Source organism: Hyperoodon ampullatus (assembly GCF_949752795.1).
Source record: "Hyperoodon ampullatus genome assembly, chromosome: 18".
NCBI classification, from domain to species: Eukaryota; Metazoa; Chordata; class Mammalia; order Artiodactyla; family Ziphiidae; genus Hyperoodon; species Hyperoodon ampullatus.
Genome location: NC_136931.1, coordinates 45,380,804 through 45,402,448, shown reverse-complemented (window position 1 = coordinate 45,402,448; position 21,645 = coordinate 45,380,804). Strand labels below are relative to the sequence as shown.

The following is a 21,645-nucleotide window of genomic DNA, read 5'->3' as shown; positions in this document are numbered from 1 at the left end:
CCTGGAGGTACCAAGTGGGCATCATTATTCTAAGACCGTCTGAAGGGTCTCTCTGTGCCCTGTGTGTGTGTGTGGGGGGGTGGGAATGCCCAGCAGGGAAGGGAGCGCTCGGCTCCGTATTTGAGGGTAAAACACCTGCTCATGCTGGAAGAGGCAGGAACTAGCAACCAGACCACAAAAATTTCATAAAGAAATCTCTTCCCTAGTTGTTAGAGTTTCTGAGGAAGCTGGCACTTTGTGACCTCATGATGCTTGTCCTGTGCCTGAGACAAGGAAGGCCAGGAGAGATAGCTGGATTCACATGGGGTGGAATTGGTTAGGAGCCGCATATAAGTGTCGTGTAGCTCCTGGGGCCCTGGGGACCACCATTTGTCCCAGAACTGGAGTGGGGGAGGATGCTGGTAGAAGGTGTCTTCCCCCAGAACACCCTGCTGCGGGCAGGTGAGCGGGAGGGTCTGATGCCATGTACCCAGCCATAGCTGCAGGCGGTACAGCAGAGGGGGACCAGAGGCTCCCGGGAGACGTGTGTGCATTTGATTCAGGCAACATCAGGGCCACTGTCTCCAGGTTACACGTGCAGGGAGCCCCAACTTCCCAGGCATTGCATTGGGGATTTAGAAGCTGTGAATGTAAATCCATCCAAATCAGAGCTGTTTACTGGATCTGAGTGCTCTTTCCAGGGGCATCTGGTGAATGTCATGCTTTCTGTGTCCTAGGTGAGGTTTTCCCTGTGCATGCTGCATCTGTTTATAGTAGCAGGCTCGCTTCCACGGAGCAGCTCAGTGCCCTGGGCAGAGAAGCGTCCTCCTGCTCCCAGGGGAGATGGGGAGCTGGGGTTTCCCTGTAGCAGCACCAGGGGCAAATTTGCTTCTTAATTTGGCCCTTCAGAGCTGCATGTACAGCCCCATCCTGTCTCTGGCTCCCTCCACTCAGCGGGAGGCCAAACCCTGTGAGTTTCCCGAGGTGCGGGGGGGTGGTCCACGGAGGGCAGTGTGTATGGTGTGGGCGGCCAGAGGAAGCAGGTGAGGCTGCTTTCCAGCCAGTCTCTGACGTCCCCAGCTTAGGCTGCAGGAGGGTTGCCTCCTCGCGCAGACAGAATCCCATTCCAGAGAAGACAGATAAGTGGGCTTTTGAGGCAGGGCTCAAAGCAGACATTCTTGTGGCTTGGACTCTTCACACCCCATACCAAAGGGCCTTCCTACAGCGTTTGTTTCTGAACTGTGATCTCTCAAGCCAGGCTGAGCGCTTCTCAAGGTTCTCGGTGTGGGTGGCGGGCGGTGTGCACTAGCGACCCCTCGTGGCAGCATCGCAGCATTGTCCCGGATTGTGGCCGTGTGCGTTCTGTCCACGTGGGAAAGAGGCCTGGTGGAGCCAGTGGGGCAAGGCTGGCTGCAGGGGAGCTGGTCTTTAACAAGTAGCTTTCATTTCTTCCAAAAAATATTTTCAAAATGAAAACAGCTTTCTCGGTTAAAAAGATATTATGGAGGCTTCCCTGGTGGTGCAGTGGTTGAGAGTGCACCTGCCGATGCAGAGGACACGGGTTTGTGCCCTGGTCCGGGAAGATCCCACGTGCCGCGGAGCGGCTGGGCCCGTGAGCCGTGGCCGCTGAGCACGTCCGGAGCCTGTGCTCCGCAACGGGACAGGCCACAACAGTGAGAGGCCCGCATACTGCAAAAAAAAAAAAAAAAAAAAGATATTATGTGTGCCAGCAGGAAGTTCAGTCAGCACAGAGCATTATAGAGAAGATATGAAAAATATCCTGTGATGCAGAGGTTCACTAATCCCTGTTGCTTTAGCAGTCATGTTCTGGATCTCTCTGGGGGCACAGACAGACAGACTCAGGTCTGCTGGGATCACACTGGGCGGAGTTGTCCCTCCTCCTCTGTGAAGTGGAAATCTCTTCCCGTCAGTGAACCAGGACCCGCTGCACCTGCGGGGCTGCACCGTAATCCGCTTATCGAGCCCTCTGCCAGGGCGGCCAGGTGGTTTCTGACTTTACAGCGTGAACAACACTGTGCTGATCAGCCTTATCTATCCACCTCTTGGGTGATTAACTGATAATCTCTTTGGGGTAGATTCCTGCTAATGGAATTTCTGGGGGGGATTTTGATACACAAAACCTAACTGCCTTCTAAAAGTTGTTCTCCCACACAGCTTGCATGGTGTCAGTGTCAGTGTCTGGTGAGCACATACTATGGGCTTCCTGGGGATTTTCTCATTTAATCTTGTGAGGTGGGGATGGCATCTTTGCTTTATAGCACACAGAGCCAGGAAGGCTTTAAGGAACTGCCCAAGATCCCATGGTAGACAGATGGGTCTTAGAGGAGCCAGGTGGCCTCTCTCCAGAAACCGAGTTCTCAGCTACCGAGCCGGACAAACACACACACACACATACGTATACATATACATCCATAGTGCCTGTGGGCCCACTCGGACAGTAAAGTTAATTAGTACTGTTTTTATTATTAATCATCTTTATCAGTCTGATAAGGGAAAAGTAATATCCCACCTTTATTTGTACTTCTTTGTCTACTGGCAAGGTTAAACTTCTCTTACAGGTGTTCCCTGGGCATTTGCCTTCGTGGCTTGTCTGTCCTTGGCACAATTTGCTCTTGACATGTGTAGGTTGACTTACTGATCTACAAGAACACTTTATAACAGGGCTCTTCATGTTACAGTTCTGTTGGTCAAAATATTTTTCCCAATTTGATATACAGGAATTTAAAAATATAATAGTCAAATTGAGGCTTTCTTGTATAGTTTATGCTTTTTGCATAGTTACATAAACCGTTTCTAGCACCTCAATACAATTCAATTATTTGCGTATGTTTTCTTCTACTTTTATGATTTTCTTTTAAAAAATATCTTCTGTACAGTTACAAAATATTTTGATGCTGGTATGTATAGTATAGCATATCCATGTATCCATGTGATTTCATTTTTAAGTTGTTAACTCTTTATCTAAAGTGCATTTAAAGTGGTGAGCGAGCAAGGATCCTGGCACTTTTGCCCTCTTGAAATGAGTAGTTGATCCCCTGTCTTTGGAATAATGTCTTTGCCCCACTGACTGATAATTTCACCTTTACCATATTCTAAACTCCTATGTGTGTTAGTCAGCATAGGATAGCCTTTGCTGCCATAACAACAAAACCACAGATCTCAGTGGCTCAGCCTAGGGACAGTTTATTTCTGGCTCATGTTACGGTCTGAGTGGCCCCATGTCTCTCCTCCAAACATGGGGAGGGGCTGCTTCATTGCCCAACGCTGCCCCCTTTGAGAGGGGAGAGAGAAAGCACAGAGAACGTACATCCACTTAAAAGTCTTGCTGAGAAGCAGCACACGTCCCTTCCCCTTGTACTCCCATTGGCGAGAGTCAGTCCCTGGTCCCAGCCTAACTGCAGGGAGCCTGAAAAATGTGCCCAGAAGGAGGAAGTGGAGGGGTGAGCACACGGCCAGGTCTCCACCTGGGGCTCCGCCTAGACAGGCAGGGCTTGAGGCTGTGTGTGTGTGTGTGTGTGTGTGTGCGCGCGCGCGCGCGCGCGCTCGCGTGCGCGCATTCTGTTTTGGTCATTAGGCATGTGCAGGCCAACCATCCCTGCCGTCTGTTACTCTTTCCCCAGATGTTTACTGAGGACTGACCGTGCTCCCCTCACCGTGCTCCCCTCACCGTGCCCTCCTCACCGTGCTCCCCTCACCGTGCTCCCCTCACCGTGCCCTCCTCACCGTGCTCTCCTCACCGTGCCCAGCCTTGGGTACAGGGTGACTTGGGCCTGCTTCTAGGAGTTCCCTCTGAGACTGGAGGGGGAAAAGGCAGGCACTGTGGCACAGCCATGTGCAAGGCTAACAGCCATGAGAGGGTGTGCACGTGTGTGTGTGTGTGAGAGAGAGAGAGAGAGAGGATGGGGAGGAGGTGGGGAGGAAGGAGCCTCACCTATGAAGAACTTCGATGGGGGAGAGGAGGGGGAGGCTACTGGCTGGGCCCTGAGGGGACCTGTGTAAGGCTAGCAGGGTAGCCAGGTGGCCTGGGGGGAGCCATGAGGAGGGACCGCAGTGGTCCTGGGGAGAGGGCACCTGACGGGGTGCTGGCAGTGGGTGGTGCTGGAGGTGGAGCCTGGGAGGGAGAGCTCAGGGCACACTGACCAGTATGAGGGTGACCCCTGCAGTGGTCAGCGTGGCAGGTGGGAAGGCACCCCTCTCGGGGTGGCCCCCTCTTCCTCATCCTCAAGTCCTCACTGTGTTCTGTGAGCTTTCTGAATTTTGGCAGGTGATTTGGTTATTCCTGCAGGTCACTGGTGAGATGCTTTGCACAGTGTACAGGGAGGGGAGTGGAGAAGTCAAGGGACTTTTCTGCCTGGTGGCTACACAGCAGAAGGGGAAACCCAGGCCCTCATCACATAACTGGTGTGTCCGCCTTGGAGTGTGGCTCTTACAGGCCGGGAGCCGGGCGAGCGCTTCCAGACCAGGCAGTTCATTGTAATGAGATTGCCATCCGAAGAGTCCCTGCAAGTACCTTTGCTCCCTGAAATGGGATTTCACACCCAGAAGAATTCCTGCTACTTGTCGGCTGGCTTTGGTTAGCAGCATTAGTACCATGAAGAAAGATCACTTAACTTCGCATCAACAGGCAAAGAATTATTAAAATATAATTAAAAGCATGAATTCTTCTAATTATTGGCTTTATATAATGTGCATTTTAAAACAAGACATCTGTTAAGGCTTTGTTCTGAATCTATCCAGAAACCAAAAGAGGGTAGCATTTTAATTAAAAATGGATTATTTCAAAAACAGTTTAATCACCCTGTCACCAGAGGACTTAGCCCTTGTTAATTAGCTGTTGATACGTAGGTTTAAGTTACCAAAATATTTAATTCATGGGGGTTAGAGTTGTACTTTTAGGAGCCTGCCCTGCAACTCTGGGGTGTCAGTTGGAGAAAGGTTCAGAGCATGGGCGTGAATTCTTAAATCACCTCTCCCGTCCCCTTGGAGCCAGAGTGGACATCCTGCAGCAGCTTGGGGACAGTGGGGAGCGCTGTGGCAATGGAAGGTGGCATCATTCTCCGACCGTGTCTTCGCTGGGCCTCGGCTGAGGCCCCACTGATGAGTTCCCGCGGGAGCACCGACGCGGCCCCCGCTGCACTGGAGACACCCCTGGCCAGACCAAGCCTCGCTCTACCCCCCCCCCCGCCCCGTGCTTGCAGAGTGTCCACACCGGCAGCACCTCCTCTTTTCAGGGCTGATCTTTCTCCAGGGGCAGCATGAGTGCACCCCCCATTTATCGTCTTTAGTGGATGACGACTTTCACAGTGATAAGTAGAGTCCTCTGTTGTTTCTTCAGCCAATTGTGACTAAAATAACGTTGGAGTCGTGAGTGAGGATGGGAAAGCTCATTAGAAGAGGGGTCTTCGGCAGCTCACACCAAACAGCCGATACACTGCCAAAAAGCACAGCCACATGCAGGGTGGGAAGGGCCGTTTCCACCAAGGGTCCCCGGGCCCTGTCGGACAGTGTCTGGGCCTCCATCCACTGCTGTTTTGACTTCGACCTGGGCTTTGTGGCTCCTGGGGGCTTGGGAGAGCCTTCTCGAAGAAGACACATCATGTCGCAGGAACCTGGGGTAGCGGTTGCCTGGTGGAGCACCTATGGTTCTCGCTTCCTGCAGGTGGCCTGCAATCCTGGGCTGCAGGGGCGCAGCTCCCTGGGTCCCTCCAGCCTAGGGGTGATCCCAGCCTGCTGCTGCACACTTACCGCCCGGATGAGCAGTTCCCTGTCTTCGGTGCCCTGTGTTTAACACTAGAGGGGTTTGTATGCAGGTGGGCCTGGCTTGGGCCCCACCTGCTGTTCCTCGTCTACCCTCAGAGCCTTGAGCCGAGGGCAGCTGGGAGGGAGGATGTGGACACGAGACCAGAAGAAGAACCAGAATAAGCCAGGGCCCAGCTGCGGCTCGGCCCCTCAGAAGATGAGGGCCACAGGGGACTGCTCAGAGCCAGAGCCGGCCTGGGGAGAGGGAACCAGTGCTTGGGACTGCCACGTTAGAAAGGCAGTGATAGAACTTTCCAAAGAAAGTTCTATCTGATATGACACTTTTGTGAAATATTTTAAGATTATAAGGCTGAGAAAGGAATTCGATGTTTGGAAATAAAGTAGCACTGGGCTCTGTAGAAACAAAACACAACACCCTAGAGGGATTCAGAAAGCAAAGCCCAGAGAAATTCAGGAATAAGGGTTAGTCATCCTGTCCTACCTGCACTGGGTAGAATCCGGGGCCCTTGTCTCCTGCAGGATTAGCATTTAGGAAGCACCTGTTTGGTGGAAGATTCCAGGTTTTGTTTCTTCCACTGGGGATGGGAGGGGAACTCATGGAGTGGGGAGAGTTGTAGCAGGTGGTACCGCCAAGGATACCCCAGGCTGGAGTCGGGCAGCTGCCCGGCACCCAAGGTGCTATACAACCGTGGTCCCGAGTGGGCCCCAGACAGACAGTCATTGCCCTGACCAGGCCCTGTCAATGCCCCGGCCTTTTGAGGAGCTATTAAATAAAGGAAGGTAGAAACATTGCCAAGCGAGACTCCAGCCAGGATTCTGGGCTAAAGGGAATTCGTCACTCGCCTGTACTTGGTAGGGGAACAGAGCATTGTGGTTAAGAGCTTGGCATCTGCTTGTCCGAGGCCCTCGGCAACTACGTTTGCTGGAGGTGGCTTTGTTCCCTGAGACCCCTCGGCATCCCCGGTGCTAAGGACAGAGGGCCCATTTGGCCTTTGTCCCCAGGGTCCACACTAGCCTGGTGTCCAAGGCTGCTGAGCTGGGGACAGGAGCAGGTGGGGGCACTGGAAAGAGCCTAGGTTCTCTTGGAGTCCTCGCACCAGCTGTTTTCCAAAGACTGGCAGATTTGGAGGACGTTTGGGGACGGGGAGCTTCTGGACTGTCCTCCCACCCAGAGCTAAAAACAGGCTTTTCTTCAGAGAACTTCTGCCAAATCCTTGCATTATGTGCCTAATAGTTTATTTACTTTTTTCTTGAGATATCTTTTCAAAGAAAGCTTTGTGTTCCTGTCATGAGTGAAACCCAGTATAATTTGCAGGAAGGTGACTCACACATGTTTATCAGTGTACCCCATCCCGTAATGTCGTCTCATGGACGCATGTCATGCTTTGGGAAACACTAGCTCAAAGAAAATCCCTTCCCTCCACTCCCCAGGAAGACTCCCTGTGTATGGGCTTCCCGGCCCTGCACCTTCCCGGGGAGGGGAGGAGGGGGTGCTGGCATCCCTTGGAGGGAAAGTAGGCTCTAGATCGTGGTGAACGAGGATTATCTCCCTCCACCGCCTCCTGGTCCTGCAGTTTGATCCTCCCTGGCTGATTCCTAGGGCGACCTGGTGCATTTTTAAAGGGGGAGTTTTGGGTTTGGGGCCCAGAAAGGTGTTCTTGTTGACATCGGCAAGGACTAGTTCGATTGAGTCAGATGAGAGCAGATGCTGGTCTCTGAGGAAGGCAGAGAACAGTTGGCAAATTGTGCCTGTGTTTACATGCTTCTTCCAGGCCCTTCCAAAGCTGGGGCCTCTCACTTGCTGGAGAGTGCCAGCCCCAAAGAGGTCTGGATCTACAGATCTAGGATTTCCCACTTGAGCCATGTGCTGTGAGATCCAGGTTTCATTCTCCTGTGTGTAGTCACCATCCTGGGCACCGGTACTGCCCTGCCTGTGTCTGCAGCTCCTGCCCCAGGCATCCCGTTCTTTTTTCCAGACAAAGGAGCTGGAGAGGGTCAGAACAGGCCAGCTGCTTGCCACGTAGGTGATGGTCAAAACCACTAGCTAGTATCCTTCATAGATAAATCCCTTAAAGATCTGTAAGAAAAAGATGAACATTCCGTTTTCTAAAATAGAAGCAGGCCATTCAGAAAGGAAGAAATATGAGGAAATAAACACATACACATGTCCAAACTTGCCAGTTAATGAGACAATGAAATCCTTTTTGTTTTGCCTACCAGATTCACAGTCCAGTGGCAAACAGGCCCCATGGTACACGTCTCAGGACCCTGAAAATACTCATGAGCTTTCTGGGGTCCTTTTGGCAGAACGTGCCCTGAGACTCAAAACTGCAGATGCTCAGGAATTCTCCTTCTAGGAATTTAGCCCGAAGATAGTGAAAAGGCATATGGCCACGGGTGTCCATCGTAACACGGAGGTGGAAGCAACCTAGATATCTAACAGCATGAAATCGGTTAGGTAAATTATAGGCTGCGGTCCTGCTCATGCAACCATTCACTTATTCCGTCACTCAACAGATGTACTGAAAGCTTCCTGTGTGCCAGGCACTATTCCAGGCTCTGGGGATTCTGCGGTGAACAGAATAGACAAAACCCAGCCTAATGGGAGGTGAGAGAGGATGGATGGATGGATGGGGGGTATTCTTTACCCAGGGGGCTCAGGACAGTTGTCCTTAAGTAGGAAACATGAAGGAGAAGCCCAAAGGAGAGAGAACAAGCTGTGGACCTGTGGGACAGACGTTCCAGGCAGAGAGAACAGGGCTCATCTGGTGGCCCTGAGCTGGGAGCTTGGCTGGTGGTCCCATGAGTAGCAAGGAGGCAGACTGGGAAGTGAGAGAAGATGGGGGAACGAGAGGGAGGCAGTCTGCTCATGGGAAGGCAGGGTTTGAGCACAGGAGTCCTGGGGGCCTACGTACATTTTTAAAGGAGCACACTCTGTAGGGGCTGAGGGCTGAGGCAGGGGAGCCAGCTCCACCACTGTCACCATCGACCAGGCACTGTCACCATCTTTAAGAGAAGAGGGTGGCCTGCACCAGGGGCAGGCAGTGGGGAGAAGTGTCAGATTCTGGGCATAGTGGAAACACGTATCTGTTGACAGGGAACAACGTTCTTGCTTTAGGACTCTTCCCTGGCACATTCCAGCCCTCATCCTGGGCTGGGTGGGGCCATTGGTCCTTGCAGACTCCCTTCAGCTCAGTTGGGCCCCATGCACAGGTATGAAGTGGAAGAGGCCAGTGAATACATAGATCCAGTTACCTGGAAAGATGGGCTTTATCTGCTAAAGCTGAACCTACACAGAATCCAGCGACACATCCTGGCTGTGTGCTCGGTGGGGGATGTGTGTGCACGTGCCCTTGAAGACTGCACAAGGTCCTCGGCAGCACTATTCATGACGGCTACAATCTGGAAACAGCAGGCATGCTCACCAACAGAAGACTGGGACACACTCACCCGGCGGAACACTGCCAGCGGAAGGAACAAATGACAGTGACCCACCATGGGGGGTGGTTCACCGGCGTGATGCGGAGCCGTGGAAGAAGCCAGACTCAAAGAGGTCTTGGTTTTTTATTCCATTTACATCAAGTTCAAAAACAGGCAAATCTAACCTGTGGTCTTGGAAGTCAGGCTCCCCGTGGGCAGGAGGACTGACAGGCAGGGGCCTCTGGGCACAGAGATGCTCACTTTGTGACAGGCCATTGTGCCGAGCCCTTATGATTCTGGTCCTTTTCTGTATGTATGTCAGACTTCAGTCAAGAGGTGACTTTTTAAAAGTTTAGTTAATTATTATTTTAAAAATCTGTGTTTATGCACTAAAAATATTGTCTGGAAGGATGTTCAACAAAATATTTGATAGAGATTGTTTCTGGGAGATAAGATTATGGATGATTTTAATTTTTTTCCCTTTGTGTAGAAAATTTCTAAAATCTCTTACACACACACACACACACACACACACACACACGCACACACACACACACACACGGCTGAAGTTTATTAGCAGTCTGATGTAGCCAGGGCTTTGCCAGCTGAAAGGATGTAGTGCTTTATCCCAGAATTGATACTGAGGAACTCCACCTAATGGAGCACGTCAAGAATAAAGGGGAATATTTGTTAATTGAATGTCATGTTATGTCCTCAGTTATGTCTCATACAAGATAGGCAATTCAGAATTCCCAAGTATCCAATTAAAATGCTAATTATCTCATACCTTGATAAGGCCGCTCTGGCGGAGAGAGAGAGTGGCTTCTCCCTGGCACTGCCTCTCCTCATGCCCTGACCACCGCCGTCTGTACGCTGCCCTTGCCTGTGGCAGGCGAGCTTTCCCCTTCCAGGATCTCTGCACCCCGGCGGCCTCTCCTGGAGCACCAGCTCCTGCTTTCCACAGGCTGGCCTGGTGCACCGTCCCTGGAATCGGTGGACCATTTGTCCTGGCAGGCCCTTTCCCGCTCAGTCTGGGCCCCATGCACAGACTAGAGTCCAGGGCCCTGGAAGACATAGCACAGCATCATCCGCCAGTGGTGTTTGGGGAACAGAGAGTCTTGCCCCGCCAAGTGCCCCCACCGCTGACAGATGTGAGGTTTAGAGGCATCGGGGCTCAAAGGGACTCTTTTGAGGGCTTTCCTGACCACAGCACATCACCACACTGACCTGCAGTTTCCTCATCAGCAAAGTAGGAAACCCTCTCCTCCCCTGAAGGATTGTCCTAAACGCCAAACGCTGCAGGTAGCTGTTGGGTCTTTCTCTCTGGCCAGGCCTGTGGGAGGTCCTGGGTGAGAAGGCGGCAGCATCCCCCATCCAGCCAGGGTTGCAGGTGGTCCTTTGTCCCTGGTGGTGCTGCATCGGTGCAGGCTGGGCCACGAAGCTGTTCTGTGAGCACTGGTTTTTATTAATAATGCCTTTCTGGGTTTATCCAAGGCTTGAAATCCGTCCCTTCTTGATGTCGTTCCGTGTGAAGGCTACTTGCTCTTTTAAAGCATGCTCGGAGCCTCTCCGTGGTGGCTCCCTGGAGCGCTCTGCATCCTTCTTCACCGGGGGGCCTGGGGAAGGAGGGGGACAGGGCAGCCCCCTGGTCTACCACCGAGTCCCGGAACCCCCTCCCGCAAGAAGGCCCTCACGCTCTGGCCCTGCTCACCTTCGTGACCCTGTGTCCTAACCGCCTCCCCTCCGAGACCCTCTGCTCGTCCAGGTGGCCTCCACCACCGTGCCCATCTTCTCTTGCACGCTCCTGTTCCTGGCTCGGCCTCCTGGGAACCTGATATGCATCGAGGCCCAACCTGGGAGGGAACGAGGTGGCTGGTGCCACCCACAGCCCCTGCTGACCTCCCTGGCTGGCCCCGTCTGCTGGCGCTGATGCTCGCACTGAGGGTTTGGCGACCCTTGCTGCCTGGGGCAGCCCTTCTGCCATAACCTTGGGCAGCTAATGCATTTTTTTGCGGGGCTGCGGCTGTCTCCTCATCAGATGATACACCTCAGAGGGCAGAAGCTAAGCCATGCGGCCAGGAAGGCTCCATGGGCTGGACTTGTGGGCACCTGGGGAGTCCCAGCAGTACTGTCCCCGGAGATCTGGGCCTTGGAATCTGCTGCCCCTGCCCTGTTAACCCCTCTCCAGGCACTGACGGATGGGCCTGCCACACTGTCGCTACAGGAACCCCATCAACGTCGTTATTCACAGCACGGACTCTCCAGGTTACTTAAAGGTTCTCATTTATGCCTGGATACAAAGCATTTTCTACCTGTGTCTTGCTTGGGAAAAATTTATAGGCAAGAGCGTTAGAGGGATGGCCATGTCGGGGAGCTTCAGGGACCACCGCAAGGCCGGTGGCGGGGCTTTGGGCAGACCCCGCCCTTCCCTCTGCTCGTCAGGAAGCCCCTCCTGCTGCTCTGGGAGGCTGTGGGCCATGTGCGTGGCCGGAGTGCCCCCCGCCCATCCTCCGTCCAGGTGAGCAGGAGGAAGCTGGGGTGGTGAGGCCCACCTGACCCTCACGCTGCACGTGAGAGGCCGATTGTCTGAAAGGGCAGGCGGGGCTGGTCTCTGGGGCTGCCGACGCTTCTGCCTGTCTTTCTGTCTGCTGCCCTCTTATGGATAGACCAGTCATTTCTAGCAGTTCTCTTGTGACTCTTCGTAAAATCTGCCTGCTGTGTTTTCATACTGTACTTTTAGGTGTTAATTATCTAATATGTGTTTATAGTCTCTATCTGATGGTTCTTTTATCGGAAGTCCTGGGAGGGTCTAGCCTGCTGCTTGCTGTGTCTGACAGCTCTTGTGGACTATTTGCAGACTGTGAGCTCATCTTCAGTGTGTGGGGTGTGTGTATATATATGTGTATATGTACTTGCATGTGTGTGTAGACGTATGTGCATGTGTGTCCACACGTGTGTGTGCACATGCAGAGATTGTGGCAGATCGTGGCTCTCCTGCCTGGGTTGAGAGTGTGGCTGCTCAGTTTGGCTTTGTCAATTTGGCTCCAGGTATCACCAGTCAGGGACCAAGTTTTTTGTTAGTTTCCTGGCTTCAGGGTTTCCAAACCATACAGGTCGTTCACACTTGAACCTGAACCCCATGGAGGACAGACCTATGCTGCGAATTCTGAGGGAACGTTCATTATTTTTTTCCCAGAGCCCAGGAAGCTTCCTGATTGCCTCCTGTGGTGCTGGTGCATTTGCTCCAAGGCTGTGCATCCCTGTGCAGCCCCCAGCTTTATGTTGGGGAGGGCTCTCAGTTCTGGCCCCCTACCTCTGGTTTGTCTGGGGCCTTCTCACTGCCCCCACATGGCAACGAATGCCAAGGCCTCCAGGTTAGCAAGACCAGCAGCTTCCTCTTCTCTGCTGGCCTCACTTTCCTTTTGTCCTGTGGATGTGGCTCTGCTTATGATTTTTAATCAGCACCTCTGAGTGTTGGGGGTAGGAAGGCTTTTGGCTGCATACTCTACCTTCATCTCATTGTGGCTCCCAAGGGGCTGATTGGTAGCTCACAGCCGAATTCGACCATAGATGTGTGTCATCAGTAGTCAGCCCCTCAGGTTATGCGTCAGCTGGACCCTCACCTGGTTCACAGTTTGCCATATTCTCCGTAAAGGTCTAGTGGGTCTTTATGAAGTGTCCTCCCGTTGCTGCCTGGTCTGTAAGCCATCTAGTGGGAATGGGGTGCCTCTGCTGCTGCGGTCTGTCTTCCAGGCCTGTTCTTGCCGAGCTCTGACCGGGCTGTACGGGAGCCTCACGTAGAACCTGTGGCCCCAGTTTGGAGCATCCTTACTCCCCATGCCTTGAGAATCAGAAATATGTCGGACTCAGGGTCCTGGGCCACTACACTTGCCCCAGAACTTGGGCGCCTTTGCGTGTCCACGGCCCAAGGCTGAGGTCCCTGGGAGAGGGGCCCTTGAGGTGTGTGAGCAAAAAACGCCGCCCGTCGAGTCCACGTGTTATGCCACTAGAGCATCCGTTTGTTCTTGTATCATGTCAGACAGGTTCATTCGAAACAAAATCAGATGCTCAAGTCCAGCTTGAAGGACTTAATTAAACCCTTTTAAGGGAGCGTGAATTTCCAGCACGTGGCGTTTCCCCTCCTCTTTCCAGCTCTTCCTTGTGGGTGTGGGATCGTGTGGCTGACAGAGGCAATCCGGGCCGCAGTTTGCAGATGAAAACTGGGTCGGCCGTTCCTTAGTCTGGTGCTTCTGTGAGTCATGCCTTTCAAAGGCTTTTTACTTAGAAGCCAAGGCATGCGATGAAGGCTGTTTCTACTGAGTAGATTACAGGTTAGGGAAACACCTGCTTCTGAGACTGGCTGCAGGTGGGGGAACCGATGCCACCCCGTTTCCCCAGGCTGAACCTCCTGATATGCACATTCACCACCCCTCTGCCTGTCCCCTGCTGTCCCCATCACCTGGAGAGTGGCTGCTGCCCCCAGAGCCCTGCTTCTGTCTGGGTCGGGCATCGTCCCCCAAGGCTCAGGGAGCCCTGTGGCTCCGTGGCCTGTCGGCGTCCCCCACTCACCGTGGGCTGCTGTGTGGAGTCCCAGTGTCTGAGGCCCCATTGTCTGGGTGGGCGGTGTGGAGACGCCTCAGGGCCCTGACTTGGCCTGGCCGTCCTGTGGCCTCGGAGAGACCGAGGCTGGAGTCGGGGGCAGCCGCCTGAGCGCTCCCGCCATGAATACAGGGGCAGCTGATGCCTTGCGTGGCTTTCCTCACCTCCCTGGGCAGTTCCTCACATTCTTTGTGCTGAGGAACTATTTCACTTGCAGATGCCCAATTACTCTGTGGGATTTGTAAAGCAGGTCTGCAAGCTGACTGAATACAGCAGAGCCGTTCCTGCGTAACAGTTCCTTAATACCGAATCATAACAGTTATGCATAATTTGTGTTTACAGTGCCTGGAGGATTAGACTCCTCCGTTCAGACGTGCTCTAAAATAGGCCTAGAACATGCAGGGCAGGATTGTCACTTAGTGTGCCCACGGGCAGCCTTGGTGTTCTGAGCACAGCCCTGTGGTCGATCTTCCCTGCCCTGGCAGTCAGTGGGTAGAGTGGGGTCCACCTGGACCTGCTTCTCAACCAAGGCCATCCAGAAGGCTGGACCCGAGCTCTTGCCCAGGCCTCAGGGAGGGGGTGAGGGCAGCCCCCCACCGTTGCCTGCCCCCCCGCCCCCGGCTGGGTTCTGCAGAGGCCGGGGCCTTGGAGCGCCGAGTCCCACGCCCAGATGATCTCCCACCCCCACCCCCCCAGGTCCTGCAGTGTACGGTGGGGGGAGGGGCAGGGTCCTGGCATCTCCAGAGCTGTTGGCAGTGTGGTCTCCCAAGGGTTCAGCACTGCTCGTATGGTGTTGATGTGGCAGTGGCTCATCCGCTGACCTCCGTCACACCCCGGGGCTTGCCAGGCTCTGCTGACCTCCGAGCTCCTGGAGGCCTCCCCTGGCTCTGGCTCTGTCTGGGCTCAGCCTAAGGGTGGGCCACCGGCGACCTGCCCTGAGGTCTCGTCGTTCCCTCTAGACCTTCTCCGGGCCTCCCCTTCTCCAGGTGGGAGCTCGTCCAGGGGGCCAACCGGTTTGCTACTTGGCACAAGTAGGGAAAAGCTGGGCCTGCCCCCAGACCCTGCCTTTCTCCCCCTCCCTGGAGCCTGCCCTGCCTTGCTCCATCTGCACACGGACCTGCCCCTCAACCCCGTCCTCTAGGCCAGAGCCCAGTGGTTCCCGCTCTCTTTTCCCTGCGCCCCTCCCTGGGCTCAGGCTCAGGACCTGGGTGAGTCCAACACTGGGGCTGGGAGAGCTCTCGTCCCTCCCTGGCTGTGCATCCAGCCCCTCCTCGTGTGGGAGGATGTGGCCACTGGAGAAGGGAGTCACAGGGAGACGCCCCCTCCAGCCCTGCAGAGGCAGGTGGCCCCTGCCCCAGCCCATCTCCCTGCGGAACCAGGGCTGTCTTCCTGATGGGCCTCAAAGGCTGGGCAGCGCCGTGGCACTGGAAGTGGCGAGCTCTTCCAGCCTTGTCCCCTCTCCGCGCTGACCTCTGTGCTTCGGCGGCCTGTGGACTACAGGCTACCAGCCACAGATCCACACTGGGGAGTTCAGGCCTTCCTGCAGGCGCAGCTGAGCAGGGCCTGGGCTGAAGATTTGCACGGGGGTGGGGGGCGTGCGTGCTCCAGTGACTCTACTCTGACGTGTCTTCCTTCCCCCGCAGCCTCTTCGAGCACTACTGCTTCTCCCGGGGCGGCATGCGCCACAGCTCCTACACCTGCATCTGCGGCAGGTAAGCGCGCCACCTGGGCCACATGGGAATGCTCACGGGAGGAGGTTAGGGAAAGTGAGGGGACCCCACCGGCCTCCCAGCTTAAACGCACCTGTTGCTCCCATGCCCGAGGCAGTGCCCACCTAAGCCTTAGAAGTCGCTCTCCCCTCCTAAGGCTCTGGGAGCAGAGGTTGCTTCTGCCCATCCTGGGCAGTGCCGGCTGAGGAGGGGAGCCGGCCTGCCCGCTGCCGTGCCCTCCCTCCCCGTCTCCGGCTGGCTGCTCCTCCTGGGGCTGGCCTTCCTCGCCCCCTCCACACAGGCACGCTCCCAGCATGGGGGGACCGGGCCGTGACCTCAGGCTGTGCCAGCTTCTGTGTGCAGGCGGTGCAGAAGGAGCTGTATCAGTGCCGGAGGCTGTGGTTTTGCGTGTGTGTGGCCGTGTGGGGAACAGCACAGCCGTGGGTGGGTCTGGGGCTCTGTCGTGCAGGGTGTCACTGTAGGCGTGTTTGTGTGTGGCACGTTGTGGCTGGGGGCGGAGGCTCTGTGTCCGTCCTGTGTGTCACCCGCACTTGGCCGGGTGTGCTTTAGAGGCACAGGGTAGAAATGACCACGAGTATAGGGGCAGCTCATGGCCGTGAGTGTGCACTGCCGTGTGGCTTTGAGGGGCACGTCCTGGGTGTGGGCGGCCCCCCATCCCCCAGGCTCACCGCATCTAGTCTCCTTGTGCTGTCCCCTTGGGTCAGAGGGTCTGGCCTCTGTCCAGCCAGGATGGAGCCGGCAGCTCTGCTGATGTGCACGTCCTCGGCACATGAATAATACATGTGAACATCTCAGTCCTTGGAAGTGTTCTTCTCTGGTAGATAGAGAGAAAAATCATTATTTCTACTTTTATGATTCCTAAGACTCCCAAACAGGGCCATAAATATTACACCCAGTGGGTTTTTTTTTTTTCTTTTGACAGACTTAAAAGTCTTTTTTTTTTTAAAGGCATCTCTCATTAGGGAAGTGTTCTCAAGCAGAGGGGCTAAGGAGCCACTGGCTCACCGTCTGTGGCCCTGGCCTGGCAGACCTCCATGGCAGCCCCCTGACACAGCCTGGCCCTTCCCACTGGGCCTCCCCTCTCTGCTAGTCACCAGGAAATAAGGGCTTCTTTGGAGTCCCTTCCCCGGGCCCGCAGGCCCTCGCTCCCACATCAGGCCCACATCCCCAGCGCCAAGGCCACCTACCCGAACAGCCTCAGCCAAGGGAGCGCTGCCAGTGCCACCGCCAGGAGCCCAGTGGTTGGCCAAGAGCTGTGTGACTGCAATATGCCAGGGCTGCCTTGACCCTCACCCCCACCTCAGGCTGTGGACCTGGTCCAGCGGCCCTGGGCCCCTGCTGCAAGGGGGACAGTACTGCCCTTGGGGCAGGGAGTTGGGGTGCTAGCGCTCGGGGCCTTCTGGGTGAGGATGAGCTGTTGACCTCCCCCTGGTACCCTGCAGTGGTGAGAACTCGGCCGTGCTGCACTACGGACACGCCGGGGCCCCCAACGACAAGACCATCCAGGACGGAGACATGTGGTGAGTGAGGCCAGCCCCCGAGCTGCCCGGGTTCTGCACGTGAACAGCGGGGCTGTGGTGGGCCTCAACCCCAAAGGTGGCTGCCCACGGCCTCTTGGTCCCACCCTGAGAAGGCTGACCACGGTGAGGTCCTCCCGTTGCTCTGGGTCCAGACTTCTCTGCCAAGGCTTTGGCCTACATGTAGCCTCCTCTCCAGGACCAGGGAGGCCCTGAGAGAGGGGAACGGGGGCCCTGTGTTGTGCGGGTGACGCGCCACCTCAGAGGAGGGCCTGCACCGTCTCCCAGCACCCACGACGCTTGCTTCTCTGGCATCGCAGTTCGGAGCAGAGAAGACCCCTAGGGAGTCCCCCGCCCTCTGAACCTGCCAGCTCCTGCCTCAAGACTCCTTGGCACGAGCGGCCATTGATTCAGGAGATCAGAGGTGGTGCTTGGCCCTCAAGGCTGTCGGCAGGGCTTTGCTGAGCACAGTGTGACGTGCTCCCCGCTCCCCATGGAGCCGTGACTAAGCAGACGTGGGCAGGACCCACAGCCTCCAGCCCTCCGATGGACTGTGCCCAGCAGGCGGAGTCGCAGACCCTGCTCCCAGACCCCAGTGTGTAGGGCTCATACTGGGCATACGCGCCCCTCTCTTGGGTAGCCTCTCTGGCCTTGGCAGGGGCCTGTGGGCGCCTCACTGACCTGGACCGGCCCCGTCCTCCGCTCACGGGCACTCGCACTGCCCGCCTGTTCTCTCCACCACCCAGATGTCAGGCAGGGCCAGTCCAGGCTGCCAAGGGCTCCCGAGAGCCGTCCAGAGGCCACCAGCCCCACGGGACCACCTGTCTTGGCCTGCAGACATCTTGCTGTGGTCACCGACCCGCAGATGAGGGCAGGAGGGGTGCGCACTGTCCCACCTGGTCCTTTGGTGCCTTTCCCTCCTGTTGCTAAGGCACCTGAGCCAGGCTCCATTGCGCTGCTTCCCGCCAGTGCCCCGCCCCCTCTCGGGTCGTACACGTGCCCTGCTAGGCTCCATCCCCGAGCTGGCATTCTGGTCCTGCCCGCAACACTGGCCAGGAACCAGCCTCGCACAGGGAGTGGGTAAGGCTGCACCTGGGGTTCCCTGGCCCACAGCCACCGGGGGACATGAGCCAAGAGATGCCCGCTTCTGAGCTGTCACTGCACAGTGTTTTCAGAAACCCGCCCAAGCCCAGGGTGCCCCTGCTGCAGGGTGCACCAGGCACCCACTGGCTGCGGTGTTCACTCACCCAGGGTCAGGAGCTGGATGGATGTTCTGGTCCAGGCCCCTGTTGGCAGGAGCCCAGCTCAGCCTTCTAGGAGGAAACAAAGCCTCTTAATTCCCACTCTGAGCCTCAGTTTACTTGCTGTCGGTGGAGATAGCACACAGCACTTGGCACTGCACTGGGCAGCAGCAGGGACCCGTTGGGACCACAAGTGCTGGGTGGACACACGCTCTCTCAGGGGCCTGGGCCAGCAGGACAGGGACGGGAGCACGCAGAGGGGGACACCCCATGTGGACACAGAGGCCACTGCCGCTCACCACAGCCCCCCCATCCCCAGAGTGTCTAACGCCCTTCCTGGCACAGGGGCCAAGGGCGTGCAGCCACTTTGACAGGGTTCTCCCCTATGCCTGGCGCCAGGGACAGCTCTTTATGTAGATTTGCTCACCTTGAGCCTATGAAGTGTGGGTCTTCCCCTCCCCTCCCCTCCCCCCACAACGTGTAGGCAAGGTCACTGAGACACAGGAGCGTGTCCAGGTGCAGAGCCAGAGGATTTGGGGGTGGGGTCGGCTGCCTCCGGCGTGACTCAGCTGGAGACTAAGGAAAGTTGGTGGGGGGGGTCTGCCCTTTGGTGGCCCCAAAGGAAGATCGCCTGGTGTCTTCAGGGACTCACGCTTCCTAGAACCTTTCCTAACGCTTTTGACTCTGCGGCGCCTTCTGGCTGGGCCAGGACGTGGGAACCCAGTCCCCAGGCAGAGGCAGACCCCAGCCACACCAGCAGGCCCCAGCTGTCCCTGTCGGGTGTTCTGCAGCAGGGCCATGTGGCTCTGAGTCTTTCTTCTCTGTGAGTTTGTCACGGCCCAGAGGAAAGGACTGCTTCTCCTCTCTTCTCTTTATGTGTCCTAAGACAGTCCTCCCCCCATGAGAGGCTGGCTCCGGGGGCCCTTGGCACGGTGGGGCCTGGCTGACCAGGGGTGCCATGCAGCAGGCCGCCTCCACACATCCAGATGCTGTGGCCTCAACCCTCCTGGGCAGTGTGTGGCACCTGTGTCTCTTGGTTGCAGCTTTAGAGACAGGAGCGATCCAGGGAATCCCATGGTTGTTAATGCCAAGCCCAAGCTGGTGATTTTATTTTTCTAGTGCTAACTTTGAAATGTAGCCAGTAGAATAATTATGAGTTTATTATAGTCAATTTATTATGCAGCATTTAGAACAACATGTTTTGTTGATTACTGCTACTGCCAGGTTGCTGGCGGCATTTATAATCCATTGTTTTATTGAAATTGATCTGCCAGGCGCCTACTGTGTTTGGTAAATAATAAAGCACTCTGTTATCCCAACATAAAATTCACAGCACTTCATCATAAGGTACAAAACCAAAATATAAGCATAGTGCAGAATTTTTCCTGAAGCTGAGTGTCTCCCAGAGCCATGACTATTTTCCAGGTGCCCATCGGGTGATACGCTCTGGGTCTCAGTTCCTTGATGTCGGGTGAAAATGCCCCAGAGATAGTTTAACATTTAGGAGTGGGGCTCTTTGGGGGCCGGAGCTGGTCCAGGACAGTCAGACGCTGCTGGAGAAAGTGAGGAGTGGGTGCCGAGGGGCAGCCAGCCCTTCCCATCCCTCTCCCTCTGGTCCCAGATGTGTGATGATGAACACAGAAGGTCCCCAGTTCAAGTCCCTGCCCTCCCCCTCCCTAGCTGAATGGCCACCCCTCTGAGCCTCAGTTTCTCCATCCATCGTTGGGAGAAAGACAGCACCCAGCTCTGAGGACTGGGATAATGAGGGCAAAACGTTGAGTGTGGAGCCCGGCACAGGTGGCTCTTGGCGGGAGAGAGCTGCAACACAGCGACATTCCCAGAGCCAGCAGCACACCTGTGCCCCTGAGGCCCGCCTTCCAGCAGCTGCTTCCAGGACGGAGACTGGAGGCGAGAGCCACCAGCAGAGCATGTGCCGGGCCCAGCTCTCCAGTCACGTGGTTGCCTGCTCTGTGTTTTCAGCCCCCAAACTGTCCTCGAGGCGCGTGCCAGGTGGAGCATGTAGCCGACCAGGGCCACCGTCAACTCCTCTGTCCTTCTAAAACCAGGCACCTCCCGGGAGCTGGGCCGGGAAATCAGGGCCCCGTACGTTAGACGCGCTGGTTCTTACTCCACATCAGACGCATCACCCGAGAGCTGAGAAGAGGATTTTGGGGACCACTCCTCGCACCACGCCAGCCCCCCGCCATTTACCTCGGCTGGATGCTGCCCCGCTTGCTCTGCATGGATCCCGGGGTGGGGAACTAGACTTTGACGTGGCCTCAGGTCCCCACGTTCCTCCCTCTTGGCTGGTTCGGAGGCACAAGGCCTCTTGTGGGGCCTCTCGGGGCTTTGCTGTTGCCTCTGAGAGCCCTTTCCTGCTGTGGCCCTCAGGGTTCACCATGAGCCCCGTCACCAAGTTGCTGTCCTAGAGAAGCCGTTAGCTGCTGTTTTCATCTTAAGGCAAACAGGCAGACCTTCTAAAACAGGATAACAGAAGTGTGGCGCGCTTCTAATTAATGCCCTTGCCGAGCTCACACGGGACGGTGTCGAGCGTCATCGAAGGCCCTTCCTGGGTGGGAGCCCCAGGAGAACCCCTCACCACCAAGTCAGTCCTGACCCGCTGGCTCTGAGCACAGGAGTGGCTGGGGTGATGGTCCTCTGAGTCCTCACGCACTGCCCTCTCCTCCCAGAACCAGCCTGGGCTTTGGAAACCAGAGTCTCAAAAGGTGGGTAGAAGCACCGAGGGCTGGTGCCCTGCCCATGGGCCACCAGGGAGCACCACTGTCCATGTTTAAGTCTCCAAGGAAGTAGTGCACCCAGAGTTGGACCCACGCTTGCGCTAGACTCCCCGTCTCCTCTGGGCCCAGCAGGCACACCCCAGGAGGCAGAGGTAGGGAGGGTCCAGGGTCTGCGTCCAGTGGGGTCTGATTTGGAAAACAGCTGGGACACCACTCCTCACCTGCCACCTCCTCCCTCTCCCACCATCTGATCAGGTGGCGGAGGAGTGGTTCCTGGGGTAGCGTGCCCTGTGGCCCTTATCAGAGCCTTCTAGCTGCCCCAGTCGAAGGATGCCCTGGCCTGGGTTGCCCAGGGGCAGAGGTGGGTGGTGAGCCGGACCTCCCAGCACTGGCCAGAAGAGGGCAGTGTTGCCTCAGGGCGCGCTTGCCGGGCTCATCTCTGCTGGCTGTGGTCTCTGTGTCCTGGGGCATGGGAGGGGGGCGGCCAGCTCGGTTAGTGGGGGAGAGAGACGCCTGTCCCAGCCCGTCCCTTAGCAGCCAGCCTGTGTCATTTCCTCTCCTTCCCTGTAGCGGGACGAGGGCCCCTTCTGTCTCCTTGCCCCGATGATGGTCAGCCTGAAGCCCCGGCTTTGCCCTGCTG

The 21,645-nt window shown here is 56.2% G+C and overlaps 1 protein-coding gene across 3 annotated transcripts in view; it reads left to right on the top strand.

The window, feature by feature from the left end:
• PEPD (peptidase D) overlaps nt 1-21,645 on the top strand; it is a gene marked incomplete at its 5' end in the record, with an annotated part of 116,758 nt that overhangs the window by 76,851 nt on the left and 18,262 nt on the right. For all 3 annotated transcript variants that reach the window (XM_079723907.1, XM_079723906.1, XM_079723905.1), the window contains 2 exons: nt 15,423-15,491; nt 16,952-17,029. In XM_079723907.1, the coding sequence (XP_079580033.1) occupies nt 15,423-15,491; nt 16,952-17,029 (147 nt within the window). The remainder of the gene's footprint in view (nt 1-15,422; nt 15,492-16,951; nt 17,030-21,645) is intronic.